We start from the raw sequence: 14,338 nt of genomic DNA on the forward strand, positions 1-14,338 counted from the left end.
AAATTATTTTTTCTTTCACACTGGTTCAAGGCCAATCAAGTTTTCGTCTATCATGAAAACGTGTTAATTTAGAAACTCTAAAAATTAAATTTAAAGGGTGCAGCTCGTTGCATTGGACTTTACTTCCAATGCGAATTATAACGAAGGTGTAAAACTGTTGATGTAATGTTTCACAGTTTCACGAAGGTGTTCTATCCTTCGCTTGTACGAATTCAATCGTACATATTCATTTAAAACCCTTACCGATGGTTGTAAGGGTTTCTTAACATAATATTCTAAATCCAGATGTTACAATCTCATTACCAGCTTAACACTTTTCTATTAAAAAAGTGCTCACGCAAATCATTTCCACATCAAGGCTATTTTACTCTCCAAGATGAGGTACAGGAACATCACTTGGAAATTGTGTCTACGCGATAGACATGAAGAAACTTTCGCGTTAACGTTAAAGAACAAAATTTGTTTTGATCGTATGGGTATAGCAAGAACTTGCAATATTTAATTTAAAAAAAAAAAAAAAAAAAAAAAAAAACAAAAAACAAAAAACAAAAACAGTAGTTATATACATGTGTATACGTATCTTAAGATTTCATAAATGATTTTTAAATTTCATAATATAAATTTAAAGTTAAAAACACTTGTGAGTTTGTGAATGCAACAGATGTGAATTTTTTCTTCAGTCTATACGCATAGCATTGCATTTAGCAATGTTTTCTTTCTTCTTACTTTATCACCCGACTTCTACTAGAGATTTATTTCACGCAGAAATCAATCTTTCAAAAGAGCCAAGATAAATACAATAATGATTGATAGCCATATTTCACAGCATGAAATGTAAAATCACTCTGATGACGTATCTCAAAACAATGGTTAATATTCGATTGTAAAAAGTCATCGTATAAACAAATACACGCGTGTTTGAGAGTTACATTAAATTATTAGGCACAATTTCATGCGGCTTTCATGTGAAAGAAATGTGCTTTCTGTGGGCGTTCATCTTCATTGACCTCCATTAATCTAACTCGGCTCTTTTTAAAGACTGACTTAAAATATATACCTCACAAAATAGATTCCGTGTAGGATATCTAATGGTGTTTTAAATTAATCATTCAGTAAGACCGAGAGAACATTATTTTTCCTAATCTGTACAACTTCACCAAGAGAATCGTAATAAACTTTTACAAACACGCATATACATGCATAAGTATAATACAAAAATGAAATTTTGTAGCAAATACGAAGAGTATTTCCCTTGCTTTCAGCCTGCTTGAAGAACTGACATCCAAAATACTGTGTTTCTTCGATTATAATGTTCTCACGTTAAAGGAAATGATAAAATACGAGATAAAGAGAGAGAGAGAGAGAGAGAGAAAGAGAAAGAGAAAGAGAAAAAAAGAGATTATACTGTTACATTGGAACGGAATTCATATGCGATTTTACTTCACGAAATGTGTACCTTCGGATCGGTGAAAATTTGTAACATCGCATACGAGCAAAAAAAAGTTAATAGTTGGTAAAAAGATAGAGCCACAAAGAAAACACTCTGTTAAGTGTTTCTCTAAACTGTTATAAATACAACGCTTACGTAATTATTATTTCGATTGATCTCACTGCCAATTTTTTGTAAACTATTATCTTTTTTTTTTTTTGTTTTCCTTCCATCTTGAAATCTATATTCCAACGTGGAAGAGAATGTTTTACACATCAATCCTCCTTATCATTAAATTGGCTTTCTCCTATCGTTCCAAGCATCATAATGCCTGATTCTTGCAACAATACGACAAGTGTTTTGTGTTACAATCAACTGTTCTGAGATTTTCTAATATTAACGACTTCTCAAATCACATATTCGTTTTCAAACTGGCAAAGTGCAAACCGAATGAACAATGTCTTCTCGCACTGTTTATAAGTTTACATGTATGTGTGTATGTTTACAGAGAGACATTTCCAATGTTGAAACCTCGTATGGTATCAAATGATAATCTGTGTTAGCAAGAAAAACGGTTTTCAATGCTTTAGACACTATATAATACTAAAAATCACAGCATTGATGCTCGGATAGTGACACAAGAGAGAGTTTCATGAAGTCATTTAATCAATAATTTTACTGCATATCATTTAATAGGTTAAAATGATCAAATGTTTGTGCAAAAAATGCATTAGAAGAATTTCGTTATCTTTGATATGCACACAAGTCAATACATACAACTCTCTTAACAAACGTTTGTATGGAACTTCGAATATCGTTCCTTGTGATTCTGATGAACATGTGTCGTCTATAGAAGTCAATAAATTTGGTAAGTAAATTTGTATACCTGACATCACATGGAACTATATTGATCTCAAAACTTAATATATTGTGTTTCTTTTGCAAAATACACGTATAAAAGCGTCCATCAATTATTTACAATGGACATTCGAGATCATAATTAATTAGATATTCATATGACGGAATCTCAAGTGTTTACACTTTCTGTTCTAGCAGTCAAGTATGTTTTTGTTTATCGTTGTAAGACATGTCTCCTGGTGTCTCCATCGGTGAAGCAAAATATCCGTCAAAACTGATATTATAAGTATAGAAACATTTTAAACCGCTTTTCATCGCTCTTTTGAATTTGTTTTTTTACTTCGAATATGAAACGTTCTACTATTGCCTATTAATGTATACGCACTTCGTTCCATTAACCTAGGTCGTCTTGGCTGGTGGTCCACTTCATGTTCACGGGAGAATAATTAATCAAAATTTATAAGGAAAACTACATCTTATACGCTTTCGTGTTTTTGTTCCATTTCGTACACGGATATCAAAAAGAGAACTAAGAATAAAAAGAGATTCAACGATGATATTCTATTAAATTTTGGCAGTTTGCTTTTCTGTTGAAAAAAAAAGAATGATATACTAAGATTATGTACACTTTCTGTTTACTTCTATAGATTTGACTGAACATAATATGTTTTCGGGAGTAACGAACAATCATCGCTGGATTATTTTCTTACTCGCACGTTGTCGATTTTGAAGTATAACAGACACACAAGTGTTCAATAGAAATCATACATTGAATCCCTGATGTTCACAAATGCCACCAGCCAGTTATTTATAAAAAATAATTATATAAAACTAGTCAATTTTACAACCTCTGACGCCCAATCACAATTTCGTTAAAAAAAAAAGAAAAAAAAAGAGAGAGAGAGAGAAAAAATAAAGAAAAAAATGAAAGAAAAACAAAAAGCAAAATCACAGATTAAATCTAAAAAAAAAGTCTCTATTACCACTTTGCAGGAAAAAAAAAAAGATTCTCGTATTGATATTTTTTTTTTTTTTTTTTTTGAAAAGTGAGTTGAATTTCAGAGTTGTACAACAGCATTGACAGGTAGCAAAATCAAGCCATGATCAAATGTTAAGATCAATACAATATTTAGAATTTGTGATTGATTGTATATTTTAAAGAGAATTTATATGCAAGATATGGTGATGCAAAAGTAGCAGGCACGTGGATTAATTTACAGATATTCGTAAACAGTTCAAATGGCTGTTATCCTTTTTCTTTCAATCTCACGTGCCGTCTCATTTTGTTTTTTTCATTTTTTCGTTTTCTTAAAGAACAAAATAAAGAGAAATAAAGATCTCGGAAGTATGAAGCCATTGTATAAAAATTTACTATTAAAATGATGGATACTCTCATGTAATATTTACAATTGTGGTAAAATGTAATGATTATTATGTTACTCATGTACTTGTTTACATATTGTGCTCTTGATAATGGCTTGACTCTGTCGCGCACTTTAGATTATGTACATTTATATGTATTTATGTACAAAGAATGACTCGCACCGGCATTCGCATCACTTCATTCACTGAGTTCACTGTTTCCATGCTCAGTATGCCTTATTTACAAGTAATTCAAGTTTTCGCTGTTTTACTATGATCTTAATTGAAATTTTCAATTTTTTTTCTATAATAGACCACTTTTTTTTTTTTATCTAAATGTTCATAGCACTGTTTCGTCTTTATACACCGTTAAACACACAAGACAATACTTTTTCAGACTGAAGTAACGTTTCACTCTGTGAGTTCAAAGCATAGCAATGTATGCCTTTTATGTACGAGCCACACAATCACCATTTTACACTTTAAACTCTTTGAGCGCATGTAAAACATCGTAACGATGTATCGAAACTACTTGGACACATTACCCTCTTCCATACTATTGTTGTCTTCTGGTCTTGCTACGTACAAACTTGGATCTATTACCTTTGGAATAGGTTTTATTTCTGTTCCAAGCTCTTGTTCGATACGATGTAAGTTAAAACGATCCTCGTATGTGATTAGGTTAATAGCTATACCTAAATGACCGAATCGTCCTGATCGGCCAATACGATGCAAATATGTCTCTGCCATTTTTGGAAAGTCAAAATTGATCACGACGTTCACTGCTTGTACGTCAATACCACGAGTAAACAAATCACTGCTCACCTGTACATATATAAATCATGCATTTCATACTTGCACTTTTCTTCAAACAGCCGGAAAATAGTTGAAATGATACAAAGCAACGAAAAAAAATAAAGAAACAATTTTTTCATATTCGGTTCATACTTACCAAGTTTCTGCATAACCCTGCTCGGAAATCATGAAACACGCGATTTCGGTGTGCCTGCGCCATTTTCGCGTGTATGTAATAACAGCAGTATCCAAGATCTGTTATTTTTTTCGCAAGTAATTCAACACGTTGCGTTGAATTGCAGAATATTATACTTTGTGTTATTTGCAACTGAAAGAGTAAAAATCAAATTAGGCGGCAATCGAACAATAGTAACTTAAATGAAATATCTATTTATTTTACAATATTGAAAGTTACCTTGGAAAACAGTGTATTCAGACAATGAACTTTCTGTCGTTCTTGTACAAAGGCATAATACTGTGTTACGCCTTTCAATGTGAGTTCCTCCATTAAATTAATCTCATATGGATCTCTCAAGTGTTTCTCCATGAATTGTTTCACCGTCAGAGGAAATGTGGCTGAATACAGCAGTATCTGACGTTCATGTGGTAATCTAAAATTAAATGTAACACATGAAACAACCATGTAATAAAGTATACAATTTTATAATTAATTATGTTTGTTACATACCTAGAAATGACATGATCCAACATTCCTTTAAAATCTTGCGACAGAAGCTTATCTGCTTCATCCAAAACTAGAATTTTACAGTGATCCATATTCGCAACCTTCTTGTCCATCAGGTCAAGAATTCTTCCTGGCGTTGCTATTATTACTTGCACTAGAAACAAATTATATCGCAAGCGAGTTATTTTTCACCCTCAGCTTTTATAATTAGTCCTTACACAAAAGTATATTTATAATACCAACCTTTCTGATAAATCCTCATAATGTCATCTCTTAAGTCTGTTCCTCCAGTAGTGACCATTACCTTTATGTCCATGTGTTTTGCCAGTTCAATGCAGATTTGTGATGTTTGAAGAGCTAATTCTCTAGTGGGTACAATTACCAGTGCCTGGATCACATCTTTTCGTGGATCAACCTAAAATAATAGATTATAATAAAAGATCATGGCAAAATTTAATTCATAAAGAAAGAATTTAAAAGAATTGTATACTTGATTTTATAATAGTAATAGTTTATATTAACGTATGTACCTGTTCTAACACTGGAATTGAATAGGCCCCAGTTTTACCAGTACCATTTTTTGCACGAGCCAAAATATCTTTTCCTGACAGTGCAATCGGAATACTGGCTTCTTGAATTGGGGAAGGCTTTTCCCAGCCTTTTTCAAAGATGCCCATCAATAATTCTCGTTTTAGGCAAAACTCTTCGAATTCATTGCCACGAGTATCAGTAACATCCTATAAATTTTTACAGTTGTTTTAATTACAAATTTCATGACAATCAATCATAAAATAACAACATAATTGAATTTATATAATTTTCTTCAGATATTTTTTAAAGTAAAAGTAATATATATATATATATATATATATATATATATATATATATATATATATATATATATAAAAATACAAATTTTACAATTAAGGAAAAAGTCATTTTTATTCATGACTTACACTAGTTTTAATTCGTTTGTCCTTTGGTGGAATTTTTAATTTGGCTTTCCAACCTACATCATCCATTTTGTCTATTTCTGATTTGGTATTCAAACCAGAATTTAAAACATGATTGGAATTTATGTGTGTTTCTGTCATCATTTTGGAAATGATGAAATATTATCTATTTTCTGAAAATAAATTTTTGGTTACAAACAAAACATAAACCTTAATGTAGAATGAAGATTTAAATTTAAATTAATATTTAAAAATTTTCAAAACGTTTATTTAAATAAAGAAGAAAATATAATAATTTTATTACAATGATGAATAACAACAAAAATTAGAAATTCAAATTCTGAACTATATGATCCAACTGAAACTGCTAAGTGTTTATAGGACAAAAGGCAACAATAGATTAAGTGACCTATTGAAATGCTCACAATAGGATGTAAACATTATACATATCCTTATTAGAACAGAACTAGTTTTTACATATTTCAATCTTACAGGAAGGTTTATAAAGGTTCTTGTTGTTACTGGTTAGCTGTACTGTTCATAAAAAATTTGAATTCTGAAGAGCATATTACATTTGTAGAAATATTGATTTCAAAATTTACACAAACATTAAAATAAAATATAATAGAAAATACGTTATAAATTATGATTTGCATAAAATTAGATTTATAAACGAAAAATTAATATTATAATCATAATTATAATATATTTCAAATAATACAACAATTAACGTACACTATGACGATTGCAATGTATTTCATAATCTTTACATAACTTTTAACCGAAATAAGGCTCGTAACATTAAGAATTACTCAGAAATTACGTGAAATTTCAATGAAAATTGATTACTATTGATTGAGAACTAAAATGCGGGTAACTTGCTTATTTGGAAAGTTGACAATATATTGGTAATATTTTCGAATATTATCTGTATATACAAATAATAATTGAATTTCTCGATCTCAAATTAATGTTAATCACACATACGGTTTATACAGTACACATTCGACATACTAATAAGATTCGTCGTCCACTAGTCAATTTCAAGGCACTGCAGTACTAAATTGTACCATCAGACATTATAAGTACATATGTAGTACATACTGGAACATGATGAAAAACTGAACAGAGGTAAAACCATCTGTACCGACTCAATTTTTCTTTCAATGGTACAAGTTGAAAATTCGTCTGGATAAATATTTTTTGACATAACGGAAAGTGAAAATATTACAAGCAAGGAATTATTCGATCAACAAAAAGATCACAACTACGAAGCTACTTACTTTGAAATGGATGGATATCGATGCTGAACTGAGCACTCGATTAGGAAACAGCACGCCAAAATGGCCGTTCCAATGTCAAGTTTTCTTTGCAGTGCTTAACCGCCGCGTTCTTTCTTACGGAGCACTAGCACGGATTACTTGCTCGGAAAGTGTATCGCGTATTACGCGGCACTATATTACGTTCTTTTCCGTTTGTAATATGAGACTAACGCACTGCGTCAAATGCGAGCGATAATTATTCCTCGTTCAACGTACACGACATGCGCCATGAAAGAGTATAAGCACCCAGATCAGAAACCGTTAACATCGTTGCGCGCACTCTATGAATAATGGTGTCCAATTGTGTGGCAGAAATTTAAGGCGTGGTTACAAATAACTTGGAATTTACATTGAAAATTGTATGATTACGTACAAAAATTACTACATATGTATGTACATACATACATACCTCGAAATTTTGTTTCTTTTGTACATATGTATGTATACATACGGAAGATGAATACAAAAAAGATGGCACTGAAATCGAATAATTGTTCGAAACTCAGTCAGTCAGTCAGCTTAATGCTTTTTGTTTCTTATAGCAAGCAAAGATACCTTATTATTTAAATATAAAATTTAAATCTATCTTGAATTAGCGTTTCTATAGTTTAACATTTGTTAAATGTATGTATGTACAATAGAAAGGAAAAAAATATATTCTTAAGGTATTATTAACAATAACGACCACATTTTGAATTCAAATTATACAGTACAAGAAAATGGAATATATTTAGTACATTATATTACAGATTGCTGTATACAAATGCATATGTGGTAGGTGAATAAAATTAATCTTTTAACCACAATTCTGTTCTCTTCTTTGAGATATTCTATATTTCCTACAAGCTTCAGGGCAATGTCGTTCTAGGTACCGTCTTTGTGAGAACGCTTTGAAACACTCACCGCATCGCCATTGCCATTGATGGTGATTTCGTGTCCTTTGATGAGCACGTAAATTTGATCTACAAAATACATAGATCATATTATGACACGATAATTGAATAAAATTATTTAAAACATTTTTAAGATGTACAAATAAAATATATTAATTAGAAAATATATAAATTAACACATTACGTATTGATCACGTGATGGTATTACTGAATGAAATAAAAAGTAAAAAGAAGAATATATACCTGTCGGCGAAAGATTTATGGCATACTGGACACTCGAAAGGTCGTTCGCCGGTATGAAGGCGCAAATGACCCTTCAGTACCCATGGCCGGTCGAAACTTTTACGACAGTAGGGACAATAATGCATTGTTTTGTTTCGTTTCCAGTTCTGATTATTCTCGACACTTGATTTACTTATATTACTGTTGAAATACTGGTTTTGAGTAGGATCAATTTGCTTCTTGTTTGAATTCAGATACAACGCCTGTGAAGTCGTTTGAATCTCAGTCTCGTCGAATGTTCTGTTCAAATTGACTGCAACTTTAATTTCGTTGTTGCCCACATTCATGGGGTACTCTAGCTTCTTCGCGTTCGATGCCAACGGGATTTGCATTTTCTCTACCATTTGCTCATTAATCGTATCCACGATCTTTTGTTCGCCGTTAAATAAGGTATCACCAGTCGATAATGTGACGTTCTCTAATTCGGAGAAATGCATCCCTCCCAAGTCCCCCGACAGTTCTTTATTCCACAACATATTGTTTCCTTTGTTGAAAGTGTATCGTGTTACTATAGGTAGTTTCGATGATGTCCAAATGTTACTGCATTTCGAGGAACTCTCTTTAGCCTGATTTTTTCGCTTGGCGTCGACTGACGACGGTGGGGTCCATGGTAATTCAGACTCTGGGCATAATACGTAAAAAGAATATGTACACATGATGTTTCATAAGACGTACGACTTACATTAGATAGAGCTGTATTTCGATATTTCCTAATAATAAACTGAGTTAGTACAACTGATTTCACTAAAGTCTAGTCTTTTAAACTTATTAATTTATTTATTTTACCGTACAAGTCAATTCGACACTTGATAATAATACGTTGACCTGCAGTCGATTACAAGTAATCAATCAGAAAATGGCAGGTGCCATTTTGATACTTATATGAATTTTACAAATGTAATTCAGAACGTTTGTCTGATAACAGAACATTTCAATTACAATGAAATTTTGTTTATCCGAACCGGTGAAAAATAATATGGTTCAAATAACTGGGTGTGTTCGGATAATAGAGGAGTCCACTAGTTCTTACATCTCTCGTTCAATTGTTCTTTACAGACACAAGGAAATGTTTCAATATGTATTCATTATAAGAATATGACTTTGTAGAACTGTATTCGGCGCTTGGCAGTACAGATGATTGGAGCCAAGGTATGAGTTGGTGTATTTGGACCGGGGAACATTATGAAATGGAGTAGGGATAAACGGAGTTTTACTTAAAAAATGAGTAAAACGATGGTAATGAATTACTAAAGCATAAAGATGGCTGTAATTTCGAAACAAGAGTAAATGTGACAGACGTTCAGAGAAATCTTTTTCATTGTTTTCGTGCGCTTAATTTACCAGTGAAATGAACCCCCGTATCCGTGGATATTAGGTATCAAGATCTAACACGAATAATTCAGACGAATATCAATTTTAGATGTTCTAATATCAAGGGCTGAAGTGGTCCGCGGATACGGGGGACACCGCTGTATTTACAATATTACTTATTCGGAAGTACTAAATTTTTTATATAGTACATATGTATGTATATAGTTGAACATGTTTTGGACGGTTCCGTTTATTTTTGAACTGTATAACCATGAGATTGTCAATATTCGAACCAAAAATATGATTCGTCTTTTCAACAATAACAAAACGAAGTTGGATACTATTTTTTCCATAACCACGCCAATATTTCACTGTCGATTCCCGGTACACTGTATTTATGTACCCCGCGCTCAGGTAAAGTAGAAAACGTGTCTTACCTTCGGACGAATTGTTAGTCTTCCTGTATCTTGTCATCGATTTGATCAAGCAACGCGGCATGTTTTCGTGGGAAAAAACGAGCACAGTTTGGAAGAAAGAACGAAATATAATAAAGTGGTAGCCGTCGAAACAGCGATGGAGCAAACCACTGTCATACGGTCGAGAGGCATTTGTTTACTTCTTTACCAGTACTGTATCGTTGAATTAATATACCCATAGCAAATATGTACTCCGCATTCTTGTTCATTCATTCCAGATGATGAAACAGTAGAAAAATGTTCATTTTCCTATCTACATATGTAGGTAGAGGCCAGGGAGGGTTTTCTCACCTTTGGAAGATTTCAAAATTCAAAAATTTCAAAATTTCAAAATTCTAGAATTCCGAAATTGCAAAGTTCTAAAATCACAGAAAAGGACGTTGCTCAACTTAAAAAAAAAAAGCTCCTAATTACGCTAATAGAAAAGTTAATTAAAAAAAACTATATATTTTCAGACTTTATTGCCTTTCTTCTTTTTATCAGTGTAACTCATATATGTATGTATGCATGCTTGTGTGTTTTAATTCATCTTGAAATTTGAATTTCTTCTTACAATGAAAAAATTGAACATTATACACAAGGTAGTACGGCATTGTTGATTAATATGGGCTGATACACAATTATTTGAATTTGATAATTTTCTGTATCCTATAAAATATGAATAAATTTTTTAATTGATTTAATTGTAAGATGAAGAAATGGTAGAAGATGACCAGGAAACGATATCCTGAAAAAAGAACGAAAGGAAAAACGATTACAATATTTTACAACGATCGAAGCATGAAACGGCCGTTATAATAATTTTACTCTGTCTTCGTTCGTCTACATTGAATTTTGGAAAGGTCGATCGAATTTAAACTGAGCAACGTATAATAGAATGTGACTTACTCGAATTAACGATCTGTGTAAGTATGTACATACATTTCTTATAACGGAACTGATATTGTATATGTATGTATAGAACTACTGGTATCACGTAAAATTTACTATAATTATTAAGAAACTTAAAAATTTATTGAGGAGTTTGAAGATATATATGTACATAAATATAGAATTATAATGTTTCCTTTTCTTTAAAATTTCGTTCTCAAGAAAGTGAATTTTAATTAATTTTATTAAATCCTTGTTTGTATTTTACGTACAAATGTATGGAATGGAGTGGCTGATATTTATTTTGTTAATAATTAAATTAACTTGTTATGCATTGTTTATTAATTGTCAATGTTCTTATAAAAATTGATTAGAATCTTTTATTTAAAAAATATAAACTTTTAATGAATTTTTACAAGATTGTATTAACCCCGAGGTCATTTTCTGTATATTTTTAGTTGGATTTTTAGTTATACAATATTCAGTGAACCATGCAACTGTGATGATTAATTATTATTAAGTAAAATCAAATCACTAATTTATTTACTTATTTAATTTATTGCTGATTATATTTACAGATTTAAATATAAAATTTCGAATGTCACTACTGAATAATAAACCGAAATCTGTTGATACGTAGTAAATACGTTATAAGAGACACGTGTGTGTATATTCAGAGAAACAATTTCTTCTATAATTTCAGTACGCTCTCTGTATCGACCTTTAGTGCCTTGATAACAGTCGTAGTGGTAACAAGGATCCAACCGTTTCAATATAATCCTCGTTAGAGCAGTTCAAACTGAGAAAGTTTATTTCTCACATCTTCATATCATAGTGTACTGATTCACGCACGTAAGTATATTAAATAAATCTATATTCTTCATTACTTTGTACGTTTATTAATTGTTCATTTTGTTCATTCGGCATTAACGAATTGATAATATGTAATAATTTTAATAAAATATCGGGTTTATTCATAAATAAGTTCCGATATAAACGAGGAATTTATTTTAACTGTTTCATTATTCTTCGAGGAAGAAATTATTAAATTGTAAATAGATAATTGATTGAAACTTACTATATCTTTAAATCAAACTTTTAATTTCAATATGGAAACGACACTTATTTACCAATCAATCCGATATATCAAATGAACTTTAGAGCAAACAAAATTATCTTTATTAAGAATAAATACTAATTTTAAGGGAATAGGTATGCTTTTTTATATTAGTTCAGAGCTTACTTTTTCATTCGCTAAATCTTCTTCATTCATCAGTGTTCTTATCGTTAGTTTCGACATTTGTCTAATATTTTTATAGAACATATTTTAATTTTGCTGTAACTATAGGGTAGTTTATCTAAAAAATTTGAATCCAAATCCAAATTGAATATTTAAACATACATCATAGTATTAATTTAATATTTGCTAGAAAAGGATTTAAAAAAAAATAAAATTATGAATTTGAGAAAGTTGAGAAATTAAATTTTAAAGAATTGCGCATTTATATCCCTAATAATTTTTATTGCAAAATTTTGTGATAAACTTTACCGTTTTAATTAACAATCAATCATGTACATATAAGATTTATTTCTATCAGTTGGTCCAAGTATTGTAAATCGGAAATTTGTACGGCCGTGTGCTGAATTTTTCTATTAGCAATTAATAAATACAAATTCTATTATTCTGTCCAACTACTATGTATATCAAAAATATCATTATCTGATAAATATGACAAAATTTATTTTCAGATAAAGTAAGAAAAATGATAAAATACTCAAGCGTAAATTTATAAAAAAAACTAGATAAACATTTCACAAGATTTATCTTTGCGGTTATGCAGTTTTCCGTTGCAATAGTTTTCATTGCAATAATACTATAACTAAGGGCGTTCGATGAGTACTCATTTTTAAATTGAAAATAAAGTAAAAAAAAGAAAAATAAATAAATAAATAAATAAATGAATGAATGAATGAATGAATGAATGAATGAATGAAAGATGAAACATAAACTAGCATATAAAATTGTTTTTTTACTACGACAAAAATCAATATACATTTCAACAAAAGCGGTCTAATACAGTGGCCCAGTCATAATTGTGAGACAGGGGGCCAGAAAAGTTTTTCTTAATACCTTATTAGCCCTATTAAGTTTAATTTCTTTCATTTTCATTTAATTCAGATAATATTTTCTGAAATTTTCATAAATGTTAAACATAAATTAGTGACTGTATTAAGAATTACGGGTACATTAGAGATAGATGGTTGGAAGCTGTATTATCAGTAGAGTCTTGATAGCTTGTCTAGCTTCATAGCTAGCCTGGTGTAATGTCGATTTGATCACTTTCGTGAGGTTGCCCTTAAAATTCAGTCTTCTCTTTTTTCGCGCGTATTTTCTGCATTCAATGATGATGTGGTGAATGGTTAGATTTTCGTTGCATATTTCGCAAGTACTGCAAAAGTATTTCGGATTTGTGCTTGTGATTTGCGTTAGTGCAACTTGTTGTTACGTCGTAGAAATTGTAGTTTTGCCACATTTCATTCCAAGATTCTTACTACAAGGAAGCGATGTGCCTGTTGATATCTATGGACGTGCCAGGTCAGCCATTTTGTTTCCGAATATGTCCTCGTGAGACGGGATCCATGCTATTATTACTGTTTTGTTAAATTTCATCAGTTTATCGTAGGTTTCTTGAATTGCGGTATATGTATGTATGTATGTATGTATGTATCTCGGTGGTTTCTTTCATGTTTTGTGTTTTCAAGATGGAGGACAAGGAATCGGAAAAAATGATAAATTTAGATTCAAGAGAGCTGAGAGAAATGCGTATGATTCAGATGTATGGATACTGTTGAAGGGGTTCAGGCCATATTTAATTGTTTTATTATATTTTGCGTGATGACGGTAGTAGTTCTAGTTCAGCACTTATTATCCTTCGATCCGTCGTCGCGTCGGTATAAACGTGGGTGAAGTTGGTATAAATGTTGAAAATAATTCTTTCCACTCCTTTGTATTTAGCTCTTCCTTTTTATTCCTTGTGAGTGGATAGGTCGATAACAGGTAAACTCAATGTCCAGGGAGGAGGTACTTTGTGGGGTCTGTTT

At 31.1% G+C, this 14,338-nt stretch overlaps 2 protein-coding genes across 3 annotated transcripts; both read right to left on the reverse strand.

Annotated features, from left to right (window-relative positions):
- Positions 1 to 3,539: 3,539 nt before the first annotated feature.
- On the reverse strand, positions 3,540 to 7,651 carry me31B (ATP-dependent RNA helicase me31b). Of its 2 annotated transcripts, none has more exons than XM_034334251.2 (8): positions 7,366 to 7,651; positions 6,086 to 6,255; positions 5,660 to 5,866; positions 5,373 to 5,544; positions 5,133 to 5,283; positions 4,860 to 5,055; positions 4,602 to 4,772; positions 3,540 to 4,474 (listed from the first exon to the last, which is right to left on the reverse strand). In XM_034334251.2, the coding sequence occupies exons 2-8, from the start codon at positions 6,224 to 6,226 to the stop codon at positions 4,178 to 4,180; spliced, it is 1,335 nt and encodes a 444-aa protein (XP_034190142.1). In that variant the 5' UTR covers positions 6,227 to 6,255; positions 7,366 to 7,651; the 3' UTR covers positions 3,540 to 4,177. The 2 variants fall into 2 exon arrangements, with proteins under 2 accessions (XP_034190142.1, XP_076548443.1); XM_076692328.1 differs by lacking the exon at positions 7,366 to 7,651 and adding an exon at positions 7,097 to 7,115.
- Positions 7,652 to 8,139: 488 nt separating this feature from the next.
- LOC117608722 (uncharacterized) lies at positions 8,140 to 10,483 on the reverse strand. The gene is made up of 3 exons (XM_034334250.2): positions 10,328 to 10,483; positions 8,541 to 9,201; positions 8,140 to 8,366 (listed from the first exon to the last, which is right to left on the reverse strand). The coding sequence occupies exons 1-3, from the start codon at positions 10,386 to 10,388 to the stop codon at positions 8,201 to 8,203; spliced, it is 888 nt and encodes a 295-aa protein (XP_034190141.2). The 5' UTR covers positions 10,389 to 10,483; the 3' UTR covers positions 8,140 to 8,200.
- Between the last annotated feature and the right edge of the window lie 3,855 nt (positions 10,484 to 14,338).

This window comes from Osmia lignaria, chromosome 2 (genome assembly GCF_051020975.1).
Source record: "Osmia lignaria lignaria isolate PbOS001 chromosome 2, iyOsmLign1, whole genome shotgun sequence".
NCBI lineage: Eukaryota > Metazoa > Arthropoda > Insecta > Hymenoptera > Megachilidae > Osmia > Osmia lignaria.

What these genes read in the sequence shown, in the direction of transcription:
- me31B (XM_034334251.2), bottom strand. Translation starts at nt 6,226, where the DNA reads ATGATGACAGAAACACACATAAATTCCAATCATGTTTTAAATTCTGGT. An exon ending in TGAATACACTGTTTTCCAAG is followed by an intron (nt 4,773 to 4,859) that starts GTAACTTTCAAT and finishes TTACTCTTTCAG; the next exon opens with TTGCAAATAACACAAAGTAT. An exon ending in CAGGGTTATGCAGAAACTTG is followed by an intron (nt 4,475 to 4,601) that starts GTAAGTATGAAC and finishes ATATATGTACAG; the next exon opens with GTGAGCAGTGATTTGTTTAC.
- LOC117608722 (XM_034334250.2), bottom strand. Translation starts at nt 10,388, where the DNA reads ATGCCGCGTTGCTTGATCAAATCGATGACAAGATACAGGAAGACTAAC. An exon ending in GACTAACAATTCGTCCGAAG is followed by an intron (nt 9,202 to 10,327) that starts GTAAGACACGTT and finishes TATTATGCCCAG; the next exon opens with AGTCTGAATTACCATGGACC. An exon ending in CATAAATCTTTCGCCGACAG is followed by an intron (nt 8,367 to 8,540) that starts GTATATATTCTT and finishes TGTATTTTGTAG; the next exon opens with ATCAAATTTACGTGCTCATC.